Source organism: Falco biarmicus, chromosome 11, assembly GCF_023638135.1.
Source record: "Falco biarmicus isolate bFalBia1 chromosome 11, bFalBia1.pri, whole genome shotgun sequence".
Lineage (NCBI taxonomy): Eukaryota > Metazoa > Chordata > Aves > Falconiformes > Falconidae > Falco > Falco biarmicus.
In genome coordinates this window covers 18,738,784-18,762,401 of record NC_079298.1, presented here as the reverse complement: position 1 = coordinate 18,762,401, position 23,618 = coordinate 18,738,784, and the positions used below count along the sequence as shown (strand labels likewise).

Genomic DNA, 23,618 nt, shown 5'->3' with positions numbered 1-23,618 from the left:
GGTGCTTCCAGCGGATAAGGATAATCAGTAGTTTTTCTTAATAAATATTTTGGCTTTAACAATATTTTAATACTTCTGAGCACTTGTTTCAAAAGGTACTTTCAGTATGTTCAGTTGGTGAAGTGAGAACAAAAGTGTGTGATGTTTTTGGCTCAGCAATAACAGCCAGCACCTTGTCCTTGACGCCCTCTCCCTCAGAGGGTTTGAGTGGTTGATAAAAAGTTGACAACTCAACAAAATTCACTGTGCCTGTTAATAATTCTTCTATAAAAGCTGCTCATTTTCCCCTGCAGTCTTCAGTCACTTTTAGCATGAAGGGACTCATCCTGGCCCTGGTGCTCGCCCTCGTGGGTAAGTTGAAGCTCTACCAGCACTGCTGAGCCACGATGGCCACGGCGGTCCGAAGCAAACTGCATCTCCTCAGGGCCTGTCAGGGATATTTACAGCTTAATTTGCTGAGGCTCCTTTATGACTTTGGCTGTAAACTATTGGATTTCTGTGCCTAGCTCGGCAGCAGGGATAAAGCCCAGCAAGCTGCAGCTAGTGAGCAGGGCTGGTGGGGGCTTGGAGTTGTGGGGGTGTGGGGTGCGCCCCGGCAGCCCATTACTAGTTGTTTGCCAACCATTAGCACACTGAATAAATGAATAATAAATGAAGGGATCCACAGATGTGGGGGGGGTTCTCACGCATCCTTCTCTTTCTTCCCACACAGGGGGCCAGAGGCAGGACCTCGGTAAGTGCGCTCCCACCCCAACGAGCAGCTCCCACGCTGCCCTTCCCTGCGGCCGTGCCTTGCCCACTGCTTGTGCCTCCTTTGCAGCAGTAGCAGCCTCACCCTTCTTTGCTGGGATGGTTCTTGTGAATAACATTGCAACAGTCATAGCAAAGCAGGTGTTTCTCTTATATTTTTTTAAATAGACCCCATTTTTCATACCGGGAAAACCTACCTGTATGGCTACGAGAGCTTCATCCTGCACGGGCTGCCTGGCAGGGGCCTGGCAATGGCAGGGCTGAGGCTGACCTGCAAGCTGGAGATCAGCCACGTGTCTCGCAGCATCCATCTTCTCCAGGTAAATCGCCGTGGGTGTGGGAACCCACCCACGCCATGCAGCCTCAGGCACTCAATTCATACCTCCCGGCTGGCAAAATAAGTAAGAGTGATGAGAGCTCACACGAACGCTTGGGGCCCTTCCCGGTGCTGAGATGACCCCATGTCAGAGCAAGCAGCCTTGCTTGGGCAGGGATGGTTTCCCCAGTGCGGGCATAGGTGTGCTGGGGGAAAGCCAAGGGCACCACTGGAGTGTCTGTAGCTGCAGCCAAACTGCTTTGAGCCACCAGCTGTGACCTACAGACAGCAGCACAGGCTTCCCCGCAGCCCACGCCTTCAGCTGGGGAGCTGGACCTGCTCTGGCTCTGCTGCCATCAGCACTTGAGCCCCCTTGACTAAAGCTGCCTTAGGTTCGTCTCCTTAGGTTCTTTAAAGAAATGTCCTTAAGGTAGTTTTCCTATGCTAAGCTTGAGTACGAAAATAAGAATTCAAGCATGTAATACCCAGTTTTTCAACCTGGTCCGTAGCCTAAGAAAAGCTCGGTGCTGGAATTCACCTATCGCATGAGAAAGTCCCATCTGTCTCCACTATCTTCCTTTTGATATTCTTCACATAGGCGTTAATTCAAACGTGAAGAATTCCAAAGGTAATGCTTGTGCTTAGCATAATGATATCAAATCTGGAAGCGCTGTTACTCACTGAAAAGACTAAATCAAACAGCTTAAAATACTGGCATGGAACGAAAGACCACAGAAAAGGGATCTAGAAGACACCACGTGGGGAGAAAGCTGTAAGAGGTACCCTTAGCGTTCATCCTAGAAGTTTACTCAGATCTGTGTAACTGTGCATATATTCCTGAAACAGCGTGAAGGAGTGCTTGTTATCAAGCTTTACGCACTGCTGCAATTGCAGGCTCTGTGTAACCTTGCTAGAGCTGCTGTAACTTCAGCAATTGCAGACGATAGTCTTGAGTAGGATTTAATCTGAGGAAATGTGACAAGAGGCAAGTCACCCTTACAGCATTGATTATAAATGCCTAAAATAAAACAGAGCACTGAACCCACACCATTCCCCTGCAGAGAACACACAGGAACACGTACTTCTGTGTGCAGGGGGGTGCGTGTATGTGGCTAGATAGGCACATGCATGCAGGCACGTGTTTCCCACTAGGTAGCAGTCAAGGACTTGGGCACAAGCTTTACAGCTTGGTAAGCTCAAAATGATGACAGCTGCTTCCAGAGAGACATCACATCCCACGGGGCCACCTCCTGCGTGAGGTCCTGCGGTCACCTCTCCTTCCCCATCAGCTGGGCCGCAGCTTTGGCGTGCTGGGATGTGCTGGACTTGGAGCAGGAACCAAAATAGTCCCTGTGTGCTTAGGCAGGCAGCTTGAACAGTGGCTCAGCTGCCTTGCAGGCTGAAGGGAGATCTCACCAGACACCTGGGGAAACCGGGTGAGTGTTCTTTCTGTACAGACTGCTGGCAGGCAGTGTTTCGCTCACCTAGCAGGCTTCACCAGACTTGCTGAAGTTTTGAATGTTGCTTGTACAATCTTATTTCTCTGGCACAAATCCTTCATGGAAAATGCACTTTCAAGGATGCTTCCCAGGCCCAGCACAGGAACCTGGGGAGGAAAACATTTTCTGCAGTGTTGGACAAGTGGCTTGTATCCTGCCATGGTTTGGAAGTGCCCAGTTTCCCTGTTATTGCACTATTTCAAACTGACAGTGAATAGGATGAACGTTTTTCCTAACTTTATTCACAGATTCGATCCCCAAAGCTGGAGGAATACAATGGCTTCTGGCCCACGGACCCCTTCACTCCATCTTCGAGGCTCACAGAGACAATCGCTGCGTGCTTCAACCAAGCCTTTAAGTTTGAATATGCTGCAGGAAGGGTTGGAACTATTTTCACCCCTGGGGACTGTCCCATCCTCTGCACTAATCTAGTGAGAGGGATTCTGAACATGATGCAGATGACCATCAAAAAGTCACAAAATGTGTATGAACTCCAGGAGGTTTGTTTTTTTTCCATTCGGATTTCATTGTTATTCTCATTTTACTGTCTTAGAGTAACTTGCCTGTACATACACTTCCCAGGCAATTTTCTTTGACCTGTTTATTCCTGTTTCAAGTGGAAAGTTCATTGTGTTTAATCAACGCTCACAGGCTGGGATTGAAGGCATCTGCCAAACCAGATACATTATCCAGGATGACAGCAAGAATAACCGTGTTACCGTTTCCAAAAGCAAGGACCTGACAAACTGCCAGGAGAAAGCAGTGAAGAACATGGGAATGGCATACATCCGCCCCTGCCCCACCTGCCCCCTGGTATGAGCAGCACAGTGACCTGCTGCCACGCTTGGGCATAAGCCACTGCTGAACACTCACGTGTTGCGCTGATGCTAGCAGGGAATTTGACTTGTCTGTGCTAATTTACTACCACTCCTTTGTCTTTCTGAATGGGTCTCTTTGCACTTCTAGAAAGCCAGAAACATTAGGGGCACGGTGATGTTCACTTACAAGATGAAGTATGATGGCAGCGGGACCTTGATGACGTCTGCTACATCCGAGCAGGTGTACCACATCTCTCCCTTCAATGAGCCTGACGGGGCAGCAGTGATGGAGGCAAGGTAGGCACTTCCCTGGTGCACGTCCTTAGCGTGGCTGTGATTATCAGAGCCAGCAGGAGATGCCAGAAACATATTTACTGTCGATTTGTGAGTTAACAAGAAGCATCTGGCCTGCGGGGTGCAAAGGGCCAAAGCACAGTGTATCCCTCGGGATGCACAGCCAGGTCTGATGCCCTGCTCTTTGGGGGCTTTGCTGGGCCACCTGTAACATTTGTCCAACTTCTCAGAGACTTTGGCAAACTCTAATGAAAGCTCTCGCCAGTCCTATGACATTTCCAGATAATTCTATGCAATGCATGAACAGAGAAGGGCATGATTCTTCTGTGGTCAATGCTCAGCCCGCAGCAGCCGCTATAAGCGTCCACGCACACGGTGCCGTTCGAGGCTAGTGACGCATTTTGTTCTTTCCCTTGAAGACAAGAACTGTCTTTGGTCGACATTAAAAGGGCTCCTGTCAGTGCACCAAAAACTCAGCTGCAAAACCAGGGGAGTCTCCGTTATCATTTCTCAGGAGAGCTACTCCAGATGCCAGTTCCTCTAATAAGGATTAAAAATCCAGATTTACAGGTATTAGAGGCTTACTTCTCATACTTTTTTCATTATTTATAAGGTTAATAAGTCATCACAATTATTTTAGACATGAATCCTTCCAGCTGTCTGATCTTTCCCACAGTTAACAGAAACACTGCGGCAACTAGTTCAGGATAATGAAGAAGGAGCCACTAAAGAAGCTTCAGTCAAGTTCTTACAAATGGTCCAGCTTTTTCGTGTAGCGACCCTCGATCACATTGAATCTTTGTGGGTGCAGTTTGCCAGCGACCTTCCCTACAGGTAACTGTTCCCTTCAGCCAGGATTTCTGATCAGAGGCATACTGGGAAATGGGGATAATGAATCCTCCTCTCCCTGGCAGACACTGGTTCCTCAGCGCCATCTGTGCTGCTGGAGCTACTGACACGTTCAGATTCCTGAAGCAAAAAATTCACGATGAGCAGCTGAACATCTGGGAAGCATCTGCGGCTCTCTCTCTCGCCTTCCATTTTGTTACACCCAACAAACAAACCCTAGAAGTTGCCTCAGTGAGTACAGATCATCCTTCTTTCTATTTCCCTCTCACTCCTTTTTAAAGGTGAAATCAATGGATTATAAGTGAAAGATGCAACACATATTCTTCAAAATTTGTAAAAGGTATTAACAGAACTGGGGAACGCTTCAGAAAATGTTCCCAACCACTTGTTGCCAGTATTTTTTAATGGTTTTGGTATTTGATGTTAAAACCCACAAATCTTAAGAAATGGCTATTTATTTATTTTTGCCAAAATTACCTTTTAAAAAACAAATAGACAAACTCAAGAAAAGAGTATCATGTACCCAAATTCTAAAGTGCATAGAGTATAATTGGAGCGAGTCTACTCACTTTTATTGTAGCTGAGTGACTAACATTTGGGTTAACTTCTGAAAACATTTAGGAAAAATCCAAAGCAATTTTATCTATTTATTTCTCAAATGTAATTTTCACTAAATACCAGCTCTAATTACTAGAAACATTAAAGACTGCTGCTTCTTTCTTCTGCAGACTTTTCTGACCTGTCCCCAAATCCAGAAAGCACCAATGCATCGGATAATTGTTTACCTGGGATATGGTAGCATGGTAAATAAATACTGTGCTCAGACTTCACTCTGTCCAAATGAACTTCTTCGGGTAGGTGTCTCTCTTTTTGTATTTATAAAGAGTGAGGAAATTTTTCAAAAGCCTCTAATTTAGCTCTCATAATGCTGGCAATTGGGTAACTTGCTGTTCACATGCCTCGCTCTTAGCTGTGATTGTCTGTAAAATTGCAAAGACAGAATGAAACACCGAGCCGATGCCTTTGAAAAATCTGATCTTAGCAGTTCAGAATTTCAAATGGAAGTGGTAGAAGCCCACGGTGATAATGGATCCTGTAAACATCCTGAAACTAGTTTAGGCATAACAAATTCAGGATTAAAGCAAAATCATTATGATTCCTCTCTCTACTTTTACACTAGATAGAGTGTACTTAACAATATTAAAAAGGCACTAAGGTGTGAATACAGGCAAAGCTGTAGGTGTGTCACAGGTTAGGGCTTCCAAAACTGCTTATAACTGTCAGAAATACTCAGGACGTTGTCCTTCGGCTGTGCAGCTCTGGCTCCTCGCTCAGAAGGACCACAGCACTGAGATGGCCTGCTGGCCTTTGACGTGCTTGAATCTTCCCCAAAAGACTGAAACAAACCCAAGCCGCTAGAATGGTAATTTGTCTTCTCAGAACAGCAAAACTGTTTAAGTAAGCTTGCTGTTGCTATAGGAAGTGAAAAATATGCAAGTGCAATACTGCTGCCCCGCAGCCGCTGGGGGCTGCAGGCTGCAAGGGCTAGTGGGGGTGTCCCAGGGAATGACCGAACCCCGCGTCGGCTCGGGGCTGCTCTGGAACTTGCAACAGACTCCCAGGTACAGGCATCCACCCAGGATTATCTCCTGTGCTCAGGCACAATTCAAAATCAACTACAGCACTGTGTAAGGAGAAAATCAAGTTTGCTTGTATGTTCCACATTTGGCATCCTGATAACTATGGTGAGATTTTTCCTGGAAGAAAATTCTGAATAGCTTTATTCTGGGTTTTGCATCAGTAGTTGTTTTGCTTGCTATGGCAATGCATATTTTTATGCATTTTTACATATTTTAGGCCTTATTACAAGATTAACACAATCTGCTCTGTTTTCAGCCACTCCATGACCTTGCTACTGAAGCCACCAGCAAAGATGATGCCAAAGACATGGCCTTGGCCCTGAAAGCCATTGGCAATGCAGGAGAGCTGGCCAGTACCAAACACATCCTGAAGTTTTTGCCCACATTTTCCCCGGCTGCCGCTTCATTACCAAACAGAATTCATGCTGATGCTGTGCTGGCCTTGAGGAAAATTGCCAGAAAAGACCCTAAAAAAGTAACTGAAATCATTATTTAAAGAAATGTCTTAGAGGGTATGGTTTGGCTTGACTTCATGATCGGGAATATAAAAGCTATCGGGTAACATTAGCAGCTCTGGGCAGATTTCTCAGTTGCTGGTCTTCCTCTTGCTCACACTGAAAACTCCTGACATCACCCCATCCTTGCTGATATCCTGGGAAAGAGGTTGCTTTAGTCGCTGTGACACTGGGACCATTACTAATGGCTGTTTCTTCCAGCCCCATCCACTGTGTGCCCACAGATATCTTAATTTTCGGTGGTGGGTCCCACGCTCAAGTCTCTGTTTAGGGTTTTGTTCCCTATTCACCGCAGGTCACGCGTGCACAGTTTAGGAGCCACTTCTCACTGAGAAGCTGTGAGGTACTCACAGGTCGTATCTTCCTCCTCTAGGTAAGAGACATCGCCCTCCAGGTCTTTATGGACATCACTCTTGCTCCTAAAGTCCGAATGGTGGCTTGTGTTGTCCTCTTTGAAACGAAGCCTGGTCTTCCAGCCGTAACGGCGATGGCCAGCTCGCTGCTGACAGAGCCCAGCTTACAAGTAGCCAGTTTCACGTATTCACACATGAAGGCTTTGGCAGTGGGCAGGATCCCACAGCTCTATAATCTGTAAGTAGAGGAAGAAGCACATTCTTTAGTAGCAAATTTTTTTCCTTGCAGTTTTCTAAGAATTTGGTCGCACTCAACTATCTTCATACGGTTGTAACTCTTCATTACTCAGATCTGCTGCCTGCAACATTGCCATTAAACTACTGAGCCCCAGGCTTGACAAGCTGAGCTATCGTTACAGCAAGGTCATTCACATCGGAGATTATTCCTGTGAGTACCAGGTGCCCTGGTTCACCGCTTCACCTTACATAGCCAAATGCCTCTATTCCATTCAGTGATCTTCATCCAAAATCCAATCACAGGCTGCGAGTTTAGTGCACTCCTGAAACAGAAAAAGCACAAGAGCATCCTAACATGCAAAACCCCCTGAGGATGTTCTACCACTCTCTGGGTATCTGGTGGGGAAAGCGGAGCTTGCACGTGGATTTAGGCCTCCTCCTCCAGTTGCTGTGGTCATGTTGACTCTGTCCTAGAACAAAGTTCTCCTCTTGAGGTTGCAAACTTGAAGACTTATGGGACTGAATCCTGGCAGAACCTCTTGTGATCTATAGCACATACCTGAGGTTGCTTACATGCACCAGGCACCTCAGAGACCCTAACCAAAACCTCTGCTGCTTTTCATTCCTGTGACAGCTGAACATCAGGCTGGTGCCATTTGGAGGGTCTATCTAATGAACAGTCCCAGCACTGCATTTCCATCTGATATAATCACAAAAGTGAGAGGATATTATGCAGATACTGCAACAGATATTATCGAGGTAAGTATTTATCTAAAACAGCTAGCTAGGTGCAAGCCAGCTACAGATAGTATTACTTGTTAAGACATTTGGACTGTGATGTAGTGTTTAACTCCATCTCTGACTGTGAGGGCGGATGTGGAAGAGAAAATTTAGATAATGATTATGATTTTACATAGGCGGCTTCTTTTATTTGGGCTTCTTGACACATACATTCATCATTGAACACACGCACTATAGGCACAAAAATGTAGAAGAGTAGAGGAAAGCTTGCTCAGCAGTACATTCATCTGCTTGCCTAAGTCACACAGCATCTCTGGTATTTTGCATAAGTACAGGGAAGTAGCATCTGAAATTAAATTTCAGCCAGCACTGCAGCCAGGGCAGTGTGAAGCCCCATGTAACAGCATGCAGGTATTTACTCAGAATCTCGGGCAAGCTTTGCAGCCTGGGCTGAGCTCCGTGCTGCCTAGAATTATCCCTGCTGACTAATTCAAAGCTGGTTTAGCACATTCTCAGCATCTGCAGCCATAGCCTGCAGCCATCTGCCAGGTAGACGTAGCCTTATAAGTGCAATGGCTTCATCCAGTATGTATTTAGAGTGGCCTTAGTGAGCGTGACAAGGGGTACAAAGGTTTTCCTGGGCTCTCTTGTACTCGGGCTGTAACAGCTGCCTCCGTTTCCTGCAGGTGGGTGTCTGGTCACAAAGCCTGACCCAGCTGATCAGGAAGCAGAATATTCCCTTTGCTGAATATGATACATACAAGACGCTGAAGGAGCTCGGTAAAACGGTATGTCTCTACACACCCTTCTGATCTGTTTGCAATACGCAGTCCTGCTAGCTCTCGGGCCGCATAGCCCACCCACCCACCAAGCCATCCCTTTGATGCTTCAGTGAGCAAGGAGTCAGTCTTCCTGTTTGGTTGTGGAAAAATGTACTTGTACTGTACTTAACGCTGTCAACAGATGCCACCTTTTCACTCAACATGTTTTAGCCCTTAATGTACAGTACAAGAAATGATGATGATGGTGATAGGGAACCAAAATTCACATTATAAAATGTCTGTTAAAACACGGTATGTGATTGCTCTTCTCTTTTAAAATTATTATCGACTAAGATTTTTGTTCATGAGTCCTAGCGTGTCACCCACTCCAGTAGCAGAAATCACCAAGTTCTTACCTCATCCTTATGTGGGGAACCTCCCACTGAAGTCAGTTATGCAGCATAAGAAAGGCCACATAGGTTCAGACCTGTAAGACGTCTGTTTGTTTTTTGGCTAAGCAACCATGGCTAGCATCATTCAGATGGGATCTGCACTTTGCTAATACATTACTGTATTTTACGTGACACTATCTGCTTCTTCCCTTTCTCTCCGTCTCTCCTTAACACCACAGCTTCTGGGATGGAAGGAACTGCCTCCCGAAGACCCTCTGGTGTCCATTTATGCCAAAGTACTGGGCCAAGAGATCGCTTTTGTTGACATTGATAAAGATGCCATTCAGCAGACCATGACGGTACTGACAAGGCTGTTGTCTTTTCTGTCTGTGGTGCTGAATAATTTCCCCTCCCTGTCTCTTCTCACATAATCACATAACCTATTTCTCTGTTTTCAGAGTCTAACTGGATCGTCAAACTGGCAGCCAATGGTGAAAAAAGTGGTGGAAGAGGTCCAGCAAGGTGTTTCAGGCCAGTGGATCCTGCCGGTGCTGGTGGGTGAGCTGCGGCACGTTGTCCCCACGGTGGTGGGTGTGCCACTGGAGCTCAGCCTGTGTGGCACTGCGCTGGCCCAGGCTGCCGCCAACGGTGAGCTTGGGACTCCAGACCTAGCGGTTCCCCACAATAACTGGGGGTCCAATCCCTCTGCTGAAATTAAATCCCTCTATAATCTTGAAAAATGCTCTTGTAATGTGGAAACATCAGTGTTCAGCTACCTCCAAATGGTTTGAGAATTAGCACGTTCTACCTCAGACATATTTGTATAATTCATTTGGAGTAGCAATCTTTAAATAAACACATAAAGTATTTCAAAATGCAGAAGCACTGCCTGTGTGTTAACTACTGTGCTTACTGAAAACATTGTATTGCCAGCATTTATTGTTTCTCTGTTCATATAATTCCTGTCTTTTGCAGTGAATATACAGATATCACCACCATTATCTGACAATTTTAGACCTTCACAGTTGTTGGAAACCAACATGGATATTCATGCTGACATCAAGCCAAAGTAAAAATTACATATATTTTCACTTACACACAAGCATTTATATTTATATTTGAAATAGATACGTGATTGCATGTTGCCATATAGGGGTCTTACTTGCCCCAGGTTTGGGACGGCTGTGCTAGTCCAGAGCAGTGAAGTTGTGAGAAAGCGACACAGTCACCTGATGCTTTACGACCCTGCGAACAGCAATGCGTGCTGTATCCTACAGGGTGCTGTGCTGTTCTGCCATTGCTGAAAATGCTTGCGTTTGTATCTGTTCAGTGACTAAAGACACTGAGCTGTGAAGATGTGTTTGCTTATGAACAGGTTTTTACAAGTTCAACATAGAATCCCATCACCACCTGGCACAAGCTGGGGGGATTTCGGGGGAAAAAGGGAAACGCTTCTGGATCTGCAAAAGTACTAATAACGATAATAATAACAATGATAACAATGATAATGATAACCTAGGAAAATCTGAAGCTAGAAAATTCTAGCATTAGCTTGTCCTCAAGCAATATATTGGTGACAAAGCAGTGAGAAGGTCCACGTTAGCTTTGTTCATCAGATAAATCCCTTCACCTTTTCCAGGGGCACTTCAGCATTTTTTATCCTGTTGTGATACATCTCTTCATCCATCAGTAGTGGCTCTTAAAAGAAACAGAACAGTGTGAAAACGTAATTTTGCATTTCAAAGTTAAATATGTGCATATTAATCTGTGATTATGCATGGTTTTGTTTCCACTCTTTTAGGGCGTATTTTCATGTGATTGCAATGATGGGGATTAATACACAATATTTTCAAAGTGGTCTTGAATTTCATGCAGAGTTCAGTGCCAACACTACAATGAATTTTGATGCCAGGATAAATATGAAAGAGAAAAATTTGAAAATGGAAATGCTTCCCTGCGATCAGGAGGTTGAGCTCGCAGCTGTGAGGTACAGAAGAGCTTGTTGCATTTTGCTTGTTAGGTGTTACTACTGTTCATGAGCTTCCCGTTATAAAATCATAGACATACATCTCCTTGTTAGGGTCTGCCATACTTCGGCAACTAGATAAAGCTTAGTTCTGTCTTTTTTTGCACCAGCAAAGACAGGTAAGCAAAATCGGAAGGCATTACTTGTGTCACATTTATCGCTTCTACAGGACTGAAGTTTATGCTATTTCAAGGAACATGGGAGAAGTAGATTCCGAAAAGAAATCCCAGCTTCTCCCCAAAGAAGAAGTACCAAGTACCTCCGACCAGCCATTTCAGCCATTAGAAAGAGCCTCGGGACCTGGCAGCTGGAAGGTAAGGAGGCCTCTCGCCATCTGTACTGCAGACAGGTAGCGAACAGAGAGCTCCTCGCAGGGGCTGACCCCCCAGCACAGCCGCTGGCTAGCCAGGTCACAGGCACACAAACTGTGGGATTCAACGGGTGCCTCGCGTACCCCAAACCAAGCCTAACGTAAGTCCCCGTGGGTTCAAGACATGATGAGAGTGAGCAGACTGTGAATGACCATCTCACGCAGGTAGGGTTGCTTTGGCAGCATGTCTTCCTGTATATTTACAGTCATAGGGAGGGTGTGTGAAATTCATATCCTTTGAACAATATCCCTCCCCCCCCAAGCCAGAGCCGTGCGGAAAAGATGGCTCTTGGGCAGGGTATATGTTTTTCTTCCAAATCCTGAGGTAATCCCTGCAGCGGATCGCAGAAGCCCGTTCTCTTATGTGCTCTTCAGCTTCTGAGGCTTGGGTGGGAAGGCTAGGTTGGCTTGCAACAGGAGGGCTAGTAACCCAACACTGATGCAGAAGGATAGCCCCTCAAAGAGCCCGGCAGGTTCTCATTGGGAAGCGTGTTTGTGAAACACTGCCTGGGAAAAGTTGGGCAGGAAAGCAGCCCTCTTCCACACAGCACCACGTCCCATGCTTAGATCTCTAATTTTAAACAGGACTGTCATCATTCTCTTCATTAATAGGAGGAAAGACTTTAGGAGCTGTGACAATTTTTTTGTAGAAAATACCTTTATTTGCCATATTTTTGTTTAATGTAGCAAAGCAATACTCCTAGTGTGATATCCAAAGGATACCAGCAAGGTTCAGAAGAGGCACATCACTACAGTGTAGGAGGAAGATCTTACACACACCTCTTCTGTGGAAAATTTGAGAGTTTGGGATGTTCTGCTTGTCTCAGCCTAAAGTCACGAAGTTCTGCTTTCTTAAGAAATACCTACCTGCACAAATTAGTTGGAGAACTTGAAGCCAAAATAATTTTGAAGCCAGGTACAGTCATGACAACAAGCTTTTCGGTCAATCTCTGTGAAGTCTGCTCAAGCAGAACAACCCTGCAATCTAAGTATCTTGACTTCAGTTAATACAGATGCTGACATCGACAAAATACAGCTGGAGGTTCAGGCAGGATCCAAAGCAGCTTCCAAAATAACTGATGGACCAACCTCAGGGTCTAAGGAAGAGGATAAGACATCTCTGTACAAGGACATTCAAGCTAAACTGAAGAAGATTCTAGGCATTGAAAATGTGTTTCAGGTAAGAGACTCTGAGCATCAGAGAGGGAAATACTTTCCTATAAATGAAGGCAAGCATTTCCAGTGTGGAAAACTGGGGTGGGTAAGCAGGGATTCCAGCTGGGAGGAATGGGTCTAGGTGAGTTCTGGCGCAGTGTGCAGGGCTGGGAAATTGTATTTCATTGAAAGCCTGTGGTGAGCAGCTTGTCTGACACCCAGAGAAATGTAACAGAACAAGCTATGAATTCATAATGCTTTGAACTGTTTTTGGAGGTCGCAAATAAAACACGGCGCCGTAAGAAACGTATTCACAGAAACGACAAGCCTGCAGTGACAAACGTCTGGGCAGAGCCCAGTGCACACCCCCTCTCCAGTTCATCCTCCTCTTCCACTGCTTCATCTGTTGATGGTAAAAAGCCTGGAAATGAACACAAGAAAGATGAAATAAGGCAATCTGGGAAGAAGCGTGGCAGCAGCAGCAGTGTCAGCTCTGCTAGCAGTAACATCTGCAGCAGCAGCAGAGGAGACCGCTCTGGAGCCCAGCACTGCAGTGGGGACAGTGAATATTCCAACCAACAGGTAATTCCCCACGCTGGACCTTTCAATATTTCTTGTAGTGAACATTTTTGTGCATCAGGACATTGTACCCATAGAGTATGGACCAATGAAAGAAAAACAGACTGTTAAGGGTGGCTGTTTGCTGCAGGACAGACAAGGTAACCGCTTAGCAGAGCTTTTTCCCCTTTTTAACCTCGTTGGTTCTCTGAAGCATTTCACATTTCGGAGGATTTCGGTTTAAAATGTTTTAAGAATTTTATTTTGTTTTGCCTTCTTTCCATACTCAATACTGATTATTTTTTTTTAATGCATTTGTCAAAAGCTAGTTCTTTGCCTTCTCTTAGGTCTTCTTACATGCTGTTTTCACAGGGAAATCCACCTGTTTACCAGTTTTGGTTCAAGCCAGCAGACAAACAGGTACATTTACTGCTTATACGGTGAGCAGGGCCTACAACTGCTCTCACTAGCTTTGCTGCACTTAGAGCTTAGTTCTCTGAGAGTAAGAATATGAGAAATTAATTCTGCAACTTCCAATGGTAAACAACTTGCTTCAAGGTGTTTCTCTGCTTTTGCAGGGCCCAGGAAGAGAAGTCCTGAACAGCAGCATCAGCCTCTCCTCTTCTTCAGCTAGTGATGAAGGCATCTCTAGAGCCATGTCTCAGGTGAGCATCATAATCTACGAGAAATAAAATAATTTACTTTGGATTTCCAGTTATTGTATTATTATAACAGAGTAGGAAAAATATAGTGATTTAGCATATTAGGTAATGATATAGAATGAAAATTGTTTCCTGTTTTATAGAGGTGAGCACGTTGGAAGGCCGTTGAATGTTTTTTTTATATTCACTCAATACAGGCTACGTTTTTTAATGAAACTGGAATGTATTGCCGTATATGTTGAACTTTGTGTTACTCAATAACCAATTCACTATAAAAATGAGAACACTTTAGAAGTGCTGATGTGCTTGATCAGAAACTGGTTTCAGGTATTTTTTTTATTGCATATCTCTGAAAATTTCAGACTCTACCACTTTTGTTCGTTATGTTTTCACTGCCATGTACTTCTGTTCATGTTAGCAGGACCGTACAAGGCCTTTGAAAAGACCTTGATTTTGCAGTAAAGCTTCAGCTTTGAGAGCAATCCCGGTGTTTATTCAGGAAGGACAGCATGGTACATAGTTAGTTAATGGTGCCTCATCCTTCTGTAAGAACTGTTGTAAGAATTATGGAATCTGGAGCAGATGTTATCAAAGCAAATGTCACACGTTTCACACAGTGACCTACATGCCTACAAAACAGTAAACCTTGCTTTGCTGGGGCACCCCCTCTGCACCAGCAGCTTCCAGCTGATAGTGCAAGTAGCTTGTGGGGAAAAAAGGCAACGAGATCTACCTTCTCCCCCACACACTTCTGTGTAACTTGAATTCACCTCTCTTTTCCATCTTTTCACACTACTACTTCCCTGAACCCCTCTCAGTCTCCCCCAATGCTCTCACCCCACACACCCTCCTCAGCCACAGTCTTGCTCTTTCCCCATTCCCCCTAAGCCGCCAGCCCTGTCTCACCTGATCCTTCCGTGAGTCTCTGTCACCCGGACTTAGCAGCACAGGGGGGACCTGCTGTCCCACATCTCACCCCACTGGCAGCTCCCCCCTGGCCCAGTGGGGACTCCTGCCCCACGGCTCGGGTAGCACCCGGCACCAGGTCCTGAATTTGAATGGGGGGGGCACGTGCTGCTCCTTGTGCAAGTACCACGTTTTGGCCTGCACTGAACAGGTCCCTTCGTCAATACAAATTATCACCGTTTCAAACAGGTGGTTACACAAATTTTATCAAAAAAACTACTAGCTAAACTACAGGTTGGTAGGAGAGCAGCGCTGAGCTGGGTGATACTGGTTCTTTCTGCAGTAGGGTCCTGCTCCACACTTCCCTGTGTTACACTGAAATTACTTTACAAAAAGTTTCCCAGCAGTACTGTTTTACTTGCATAGGTCACGACAGCACCCTTGAAAGACTATGGCAAAACTGCATATGAACCGAATAGATCAAGCAACAATCTATGATGCTATCCCATAAGTCATGTAAAAAGACCTTCTGAATGAAACTTTTCCTTTACAAATACTTTTTATCTGTCATTTTAATAGAGTAATTTTAATGCTTTGTTTATGCCTTTGGTCTCTATTTCCCTTCTACTGACTTAAGCCTAAATTCTTGGGAGACAGCAAGCCACCGATGCTGGCTGCAGTCCTTCGTGCCATCCACAGAAACGAGCAGCCGACAGGATTACAGCTTGTGCTGTACACTGACACACAACCCATGAGATCGAGGATGCAGATGTTTGTTTCAAGCATCACAGGATCAAGTAGATGGAAACTCTGTGCTGATGCTTCAGTAATAAATTCCCATGAAGTATCGGTGAGTTTAAAATAACGATGAGCTCAAAAGTAAATGAAATTTAATGATCTTAACTATGTTTTATAAAAAAGAATATATATATATATATAAAATATATATATATATATATATTCCCCTCTACTAGGGTTCTCTTAAATGGGGTAAAGATTGCCAGGACTACCGGATTGCTCTTCAGATTGCAACAGGGCAATTTGCTGCTTATCCAGCTATGCAGATGAAGCTGGAGTGGCCAAAAGTACCTTCACTGGTCCGAACAACTGCAAAATGGTGAGATTTTAACTTTAATTTTTGAAAAATTCACCTGTGTCAATGCTCTAGATAGTTATAGATTCAGTTCTGCAACTTCTGAGCTGGAAGAATTTCCCTTAATTGGTATCATATTATAAAATCAGATTACACGTGTCTGTTTTCTCTGTGTATTTACTCCCTCAAAGCATAGTGCATTTTAGTTGGCAGGAAACCTGCTTGAAACAAAGGGGTTGATGGGATTCAACTAATCTGTTGTAGACTTTTAATTGAAAGTGCCTGAATTAGGAAACTGGTCTCCCAATGCTTCCTAACTGATGGAGGCTCACGGCAGAAGCTTAACCTTGATTCTCTGAAGGACTGTCTCTATTGACTGTACAGGGAAAAGAATTTCCTAATGTAGGCACCTTGCCTCCGGCTTCGGAAGAAGATGATACAAATACTTCCCATAAGGCTTATTGCACACTAAATAGCAAATGTTGTGTGACACTTAGTGTAAGAAAACTGTAACTGCTGGATTCATTCACTTATGTGTCTATCCATACAAGTGCAATGTATGAATGAATACAACAGAGCCTGTACTCACACATGCATTTGCCCAGAATACCATACTGATTGCATATCAAAGACTAATCTTTTTCCATAGTGCTACAAAATAGAGACGCATACAGCAACTCAATTATCTAAATATGCATGGCACACAAGCTTTCACATTAAAGGCACACAGGTTGACAAACGTATACTGAAGAGGAAAACTTTTTTATATTAGATTGAATTACCTGAAGTGCTGTTAATCTGCCTTTATTAGAGGGGATGAAAACATCCAATTGGCTATCCTGGAGCACCGCCACAGAACTCGCCTCTCTTCTGCTCTGAGACTATGCCTTTTTTCAAAGGAATATTTTCTGTATTTCTCTATTTGAGTCCCAAGCCTGTAAGGGAACCAAATCATTGAGATGCCTCTGCCAAATCATTCTTAGTGGGTGAAGGATCCTTACTAAAAGTTACCGCTGCAGGGCTCACACATTAATACATGGTCATCTATTTTTCAGCATGTTAGTATTCCAGTTTTTATGTACTCGGTGCCTATTTTTGACTCTGAATGTATTTAAAACAAGTTGGATATACTTTTCTTCTCATATCACTGTCATCCAGTCTTCTGAAGACTGTTTAACCCACTAACAGTTAAAATCTGCTTGTCCCTCCTCCCATACACAACACATAAGGTTTGTGTTAGCAAACCCTGACACAAAACATGGCTGACACAGAATGCATATTGCTTTATGGGGGTATTTTTGCCTGAACAAATAATAAGCAATGTTTTCAAAGACAGATCATATTAATACCTTCCTTTTCCAGGTTCTACTCGTTTCTTCCAGGAGCTGCCTATGTGCTTGGGTACTCCCAAAGGCAACAGCATGGTCCCTCTCGCCAGGCAACCTTGGTTATGGCTCTGACATCTCCAAGAACCTGTGATGTAGTCCTCAAGGTACCCGAGGTAACTATTTCCATTATCTTTTATCCTGGGGCATTCAGTGCTTATGAAACTGAAGGTTAACAGCTTTTTTAACCCACTGATTTTTTTATTTTTTTATTTATTAAAAGATAAAGAAGCTCCCACCACAAAGATATTACATTCACACAGTTGGTTCCATTACGAAAATATCTTACAACACATTTCTCTTTCTCATGTAGCATGCAAACACACAAAATAAGAAACAGATTACAAAACAACCATCATGATTGGTGGCACATTAACAATAACTTATTAAAAAGACCAGTCCTCCCCAAATCTTCAGGGAGATGATAGGTTTTCCTGCATCCTGGAAGATAGTAAAACCAGGCTGTAGAGAAGCATGACAGCCCAATAGCAGCCCTCAATGTATAGGCAAGGAGAGGGTGGGCATCTCAGGTAAGCAAACTGTTTGCATTGAGATCAGATGTGATGTACAACTCCCCAAAAGGTTACAAACTGGTGGATGTCAAACTTCATTTATAGCACTGCTATTCTATAGGTTGCAGATGCATCAAACAGTAGAGCTATTTCATGCTGTAGCCAGAGGACTTCTTTTTAGCTCTGACCTAGCCCTGGATCAGTCAGTACAGTCCTCTTTGAACATTAAAGGGAAACGATCTCTCATCTCTGCACTGTATTTTGCATTTACATTCATGTTTGTTTTCTGACTGCTTTTCAGCTCACCATTTACGACCGAGCCATCAGGCTTCCCCTACCATTCCCTTCAAGTCCAAGCAGGTCGATTTCAACACTGCCGCCCCCTGACTGGAATGTCTTTTCCCAAGCAAGAATTTCAATCATTGAAAACATTGAAGGTCAGCAATTAACTGTTTACACAAGCATTGGTTGACTTGCAGATTTTGGAAATAAGATTTATACTTTGGACATAACTTGAAATTGTTTTACATTCACTTAGAAAATGTGTGGTGATTTCAGATAGAAATAAACCCATCTGTATGAAAATCTGTGAGGCTACAAAGATGTAAAGAAAAGGAAACTTATCAATAAGATTAAATACTCAGTTCCATGCCAAATAGTGATTCCAAATGCATCCATTCTCAAATGCATCCATTTCAGGATCACTGCACAGGTTGCTCGTGAAGAAAAAAACATTACAAAATTAGTGAGAGGGACATCCAAGTGATCTCAGATTTGGGCTGCTCTGCTTGATTAGTGCTGTTATGTAGAAGCTAGAACAGATACAAAAGTATAAAGTATACCCATTAATTTAAAATCCTGCACTTGAAGGGATTATTGTTTCATTAATGCTGTATTAAGAGCTAATCCCATTATACTTACTTAGGGTAAATTTTAAATGGAAAAGCTTTATGTAATCCTGGGTTAAGGAGTCACGTTTTGCTTGAAGTCAGTGGGCTAATATCATAACTGTGTATTTCTTTGGTAAACACCAAAACTAGTCCATATTAGTTAAAATTGCTGTAAAATAATTTCTAATCAGAGCTGGTAGGATTTCCATCAAAATACCATTACAGTGAAAAAGGAGAAGTTTATTCTAGTGTGGCTTTTTTTCCTCCCATCTTCTAACTATTTCTAATCCTTGTTATGACTCAATAAAGGCAGCAGCATTTTAGTGAATCTCCTCCGGTGTCAATATGTGAATCATTAACAACATTTGAGAAATACTTTTGACTACAACAAAGTTACAAAAGCAAAAAGGCCACAAACAGTTGCACCAGCACCAGCTGTGAGCAGAATTTATCTAACACAGAGACTGAATCATGAGTGGGTTGCACTGATGTCTGGGGACTGGCAAAGTTTTGTTTTGTATTACTACAAATCCCTTTTTTCATCTGAAGGAATCATTTTGCTTTTACGTGAGAATAGGTAAAACCAGAAAATATTTGGGTTTTTTTTTTTTAATTACAAATCTAAAATAGAATAACTGTCTTATATAAAGTACAAAAGGCTTGCTTTTGACTGATTGGTTTTGTTTGGTTTTTTTTTTAGCTCGTTGTTCAGTTTTCCAGAACACGTTCACAACCTTCAATGGCGTTACATTTAACTATTCAATGCCTGCAAATTGTTACCATGTCTTGGTACAGGACTGTAGTTCAGAACTGAAATTCCTGGTGATGACGAAAAGACTTGAAGAGTCTGCTGACCTTACAGCAATAAATGTCAGACTCGCCAACCAGTAAGTAATTGCAAACTTAATGAAAAATAGATGTCAAGCTGAATATGCTATAATTGTGAAGACCAGATTGTTAGGGCAAGTTAGTGCTAGCGTAAGACGCACGCAAAAATTAACAGTGTCAATGGAAAGATTTCTAGGAGTGTCACTGGGATTTGGGACTTTGTCTTTCAAAAGTGCTTCTGAAATATATCTGAGGTTCACAGTAACCTAAAGTCTTTATTGCCCAAAATTCTTCATTAATTTGTTAGCATTTAACCATCTCATTTCAGTTCTTTGTAATTAGGTAGACACATAAACTATAAATCCACAAGTGACTACTGTAATAATTTAGTCTGGCCTCCTACGCTAAGCTAATAATTAGAACTAATTAGCACCCAAAATCATCTCAGCAGAGATGTTGAGAAGTGGACACAGCTGAAAAGGGAATTACTTATCCCAGATTAGAGGCACTCTCTTAAGTCATACTTTTAGTTGGTGCATAATGTTCTAATCTATATGAAATTCATTTAAGACACACATTGTTTCATCTTGGAGCAATCGCCTCTGCCATCATAGGTTCTTCTTTAAAAGTATAGTTTTATACTCGAAGATGTACGGGATTATGCATACCAAAATCATTGTAGGGAGTATTCTTCAAAGTGCACAAATGGACTTTGATCTGTAAGGTTTCATTACAGGTAATTATTTAGTTCTGAAAATTGTGTGCCTGACTGTGCCATGCCATAACGTTAGAAAAAGAGAGAGAAACTAGCATTCCCTGCATGTGTTTTGTGGAAGAACCGAAGGATACTTGTTTTATAGGCTGTATCTTTTGTGATAAAGACATTCCTCGTCACTGTATCATTCCTAATCATTTCACACAACTGCATGGAAGTGCTTTTGATGTGCTTGAGCTTCATATTTCTTCATTAGAGCAAACACTGCTCTGAAGAAAACACTACAATACACAGACTATTCAGGCTGTAAGAGAACCACCGTAGGGAATCCAATCTTCCTTTGAAATGTAAAGCACTTTCAATTTATGCAAATGTAATAGCAATTACATTGTTCCACAGCAAGGGTCCCTATAGCCTGGTATCTTCCTGCCTGAACTGTGGCCACAAGCAGACACTCAGAGATGAGTAAAGCCAGGGAAAGATGTTTTGTGAGCAGTCCTCCCGGCACACTTCCCTGGGCGCTCGCAATCTTCCTCCCAAAGAGTAGCAGGTGTCTCATGCGAAAATGATATAAGCATCCTGCAGTGTTGTTTCTACCAGGACTTGAAATTTTGAGCTGAGTAGGGCAAAGGACAAACATTTGTTTATACTCATTTCCTTTACTTACAGCGAGGTTGACATGTATGTTTCCAATGGACTCATCCAGTTGAAGATTAATGGTGTTCAAGCCCCAACAGATGTTCCATACACATCTAATTCTGGTAAGACTTATCTTTACATTTTTTTTAATCTTTCCTGACCTTTTGAAGAAGGAGAGGATGTGATCCTGCAAACACCTCTCAAGATAAAGATCACCATAATTTGAGAAACAATTAGGTGATTTTAACATACCTTCATGCTAGCTTTCATAGGGGGTTGCAAGAAAGCTGAGCAGAGAAAGAGACGCTGATCCTGCATGTCTTTGTGCAAACCAAATAATGCAGGGCTGTGGTTTCTTGTGCTGATCACAGAGACCCACAGAACGAGCATCTGGATGTCCCCTGGCCACGGCCACCCTTGTCGCAGGGCTTTGTCTTGTTCTAGGCCAGGGAATAGTATGATCTTTTTCATTTCCCCCACCTCTTTCAAGATAAATTACAGCCTGCATTAAGTACCCAGCAATTTAACAAGTGATTCAGGTTGGACACTAAAACATTAAGTTCCTTTTAAAAGAAATCCCTTTTTTGCTTTTTTTGTTGCAGATGCAAGCATGCTGATCAGCAGCGAAAAGGAAGGCCTGTCACTAAAAGCCCCTGATTATGGCATAGATAAACTATATTATGACGGGCATAGTCTTGAGGTATTTTTTAAAACTATTTTCAGTGTTTTTATTTTGAGAAGAAAAACATTTAAGTGCGTCTTTTCTTTGCTTCTTCAAAGATTCGGGTTTCCTTCTGGATGGCTGGAAAAACATGTGGTATATGTGGAAAATATGATGCTGAGAAGGAAAGGGAATATCAAATGCCCAGTGGATATTTAGCTAAAGATGCAGTGAGTTTTGGTCAGTCCTGGATCATCTCAGAAGACCCCTGTGCTGGAGGTACTAAGATTCTAACATATTAATGTCTTTGCCTGTGACGAATTAATTGGTCACACGAATAGATGAGTTACATTAATTGTAGCACAATCATCTTATTTTTCACCGTTTCTGTGATTAGTGGTCATAGGCTGAAAAAAAAAATAAATCTGGCTTTCCTGAGTTTGGTATTTCACTGCAGATTCTAGGTTTGTTACATTTTTATATCAGCTTCTTACACACTATGTAGTTACCTGAAGTTTGTGTCTTCCAGATAAAATTATAAACTTAAAACTCCCTAAGATGATAAGTTAGTATGAAAAGTAGGTAGTTTGACTGTTGGAAAAAGACATTTTATGTCATCCTTAATAGTTTCATTCTTTATTTCCATTCTATCATTTCCAGACTTTTAGTTTCCCAGAAAAAAATTTAAAAACTAGCCCTGGCTATCAAAGTGGAGGGCATCTGAGGTGGGAAATACCCGGTTTATTTTCCTCAGTCTGAAGATGGACTTCCTCTGAAACTTTCAGCCTGGGAATGGTTGTTCTTACCATCTGGGTCCTATATAAAAGCAACATGAATGTATTGGTAACATTGGGGTGCACCTCCTTTTGTGTGGAAACCGACCCTCTGGACATGTGGTGGTATTTTTATAATATAGTCGTAGATCAAGCTCCCCTGGGGTAGCTGGTCTAGCAAAACCTGGATCACTGAGGCTTAAGAACTAAGCTACTCAGCCATGGCAAACCAGATGTGATGCTAGGCACAGCACAGAAGCGGATACACGGATGTCTAGGTGCCGCTACTGCCCCCAGGTGAAGTGTCGTCATAGTTTGGGTAAAGTTGAGTATCAGCTGAGCAAGGTTTTCACGTGCATCTTTTCTGGATTTGGACACTATGTTCTACCTAGGTCCTATCTGGCAAGCCTCTGTCCTTGGAACTGTTTCCCACATGCCTGACTTTCCCACAGCCTAAGCCATTGGCAGAAAATAGACTTCAATCAAATTGGCTAATTAATCCACGTAGCCTGTGTCACTTGGTGCATCCATTGGTCTTAGCTGCTGCTTATTCTGCAAACTAAGTCAAAAAAGTTATTCACGTGAATTCTGTAGGTGCTTTAAGAGAATCCATTTTTGTAGCTTGCAAGCTGCAGCGTAAATCTGTCAATATCGAGAAGCCTGTTGCGTTTGAGAAGGCGGCAGCAAAATGCTTCTCTCTGGAGCCGGTTCTACGCTGCGTGGAAGGCTGTTCAGCAACCACGGCTGTTCCCGTCTCCGTGGGCTTCCACTGCGTCCCGCCCGGTGAGTCTACAGAGGGATACCTGCGCCCAGCACGGCCGCCATGTCTGGCTGCACTTCTGTGGGAAACCGCGGGGCTGGCGGAATGTATGTATGGAAAATATACATCACACGACCTCTTCTTTCTGCTTCACAGACTCTGCTCTCAGCCTGGAAGGGCAGGCTAGGCTGGGCCAGAAATCAGAGGACATCGTGAGCACGGTTCCCGCTCACACCGCGTGCTCCTGCCAGTGGCAGTCATGCCCGCCGTGATGCCTGCCATGACACCCGCTTCACCGGGCCCGCTCGCCCCTGGCTGCCACCGGTGGCCGGGTGGGCTGGGACACTGAGGAGGAGGCCCCGTTCCCTCCAGGCCATCGTTCTTCTCTAGTTCTTCTGCAGATCTCGAAAATAATTCTGGGCACCCCTCGCCGGGCTTGGCCCTTTAATAAACCGTTGCTCTGTAAAAGCAGTCGGTCACGATCGTGTCTCTCCGACCAACCGGCTCCCCTACGCTGGGC

General features: G+C 43.5%; 1 protein-coding gene across 1 annotated transcript; it reads left to right on the top strand.

Annotated features, from left to right (window-relative positions):
- Positions 1-308: 308 nt before the first annotated feature.
- On the top strand, positions 309-23,538 carry LOC130157202 (vitellogenin-2-like). The gene is made up of 35 exons (XM_056356535.1): positions 309-351; positions 713-733; positions 919-1,070; positions 2,814-3,065; positions 3,217-3,378; positions 3,532-3,680; positions 4,097-4,247; positions 4,354-4,511; positions 4,592-4,757; positions 5,255-5,380; positions 6,423-6,641; positions 7,055-7,272; positions 7,385-7,493; positions 7,917-8,030; positions 8,699-8,800; positions 9,405-9,524; positions 9,624-9,813; positions 10,141-10,234; positions 10,967-11,152; positions 11,361-11,505; positions 12,249-12,477; positions 12,566-12,741; positions 12,993-13,298; positions 13,647-13,694; positions 13,853-13,939; positions 15,480-15,692; positions 15,817-15,959; positions 17,298-17,436; positions 18,134-18,269; positions 19,423-19,609; positions 20,935-21,026; positions 21,507-21,604; positions 21,685-21,844; positions 22,960-23,121; positions 23,255-23,538. The coding sequence occupies exons 1-35, from the start codon at positions 312-314 to the stop codon at positions 23,368-23,370; spliced, it is 5,166 nt and encodes a 1,721-aa protein (XP_056212510.1). The 5' UTR covers positions 309-311; the 3' UTR covers positions 23,371-23,538.
- The last annotated feature ends 80 nt before the right edge of the window (positions 23,539-23,618 follow it).

Excerpts from the sequence above, each read along its gene's own strand:
- LOC130157202 (XM_056356535.1), top strand. The coding sequence starts at position 312 with ATGAAGGGACTCATCCTGGCCCTGGTGCTCGCCCTCGTGG. Across the intron at positions 734-918 it reads GGGCCAGAGGCAGGACCTCG|ACCCCATTTTTCATACCGGG; the intron begins GTAAGTGCGCTC and ends TTTTTTAAATAG. Across the intron at positions 15,693-15,816 it reads TAAATTCCCATGAAGTATCG|GGTTCTCTTAAATGGGGTAA; the intron begins GTGAGTTTAAAA and ends CCCCTCTACTAG.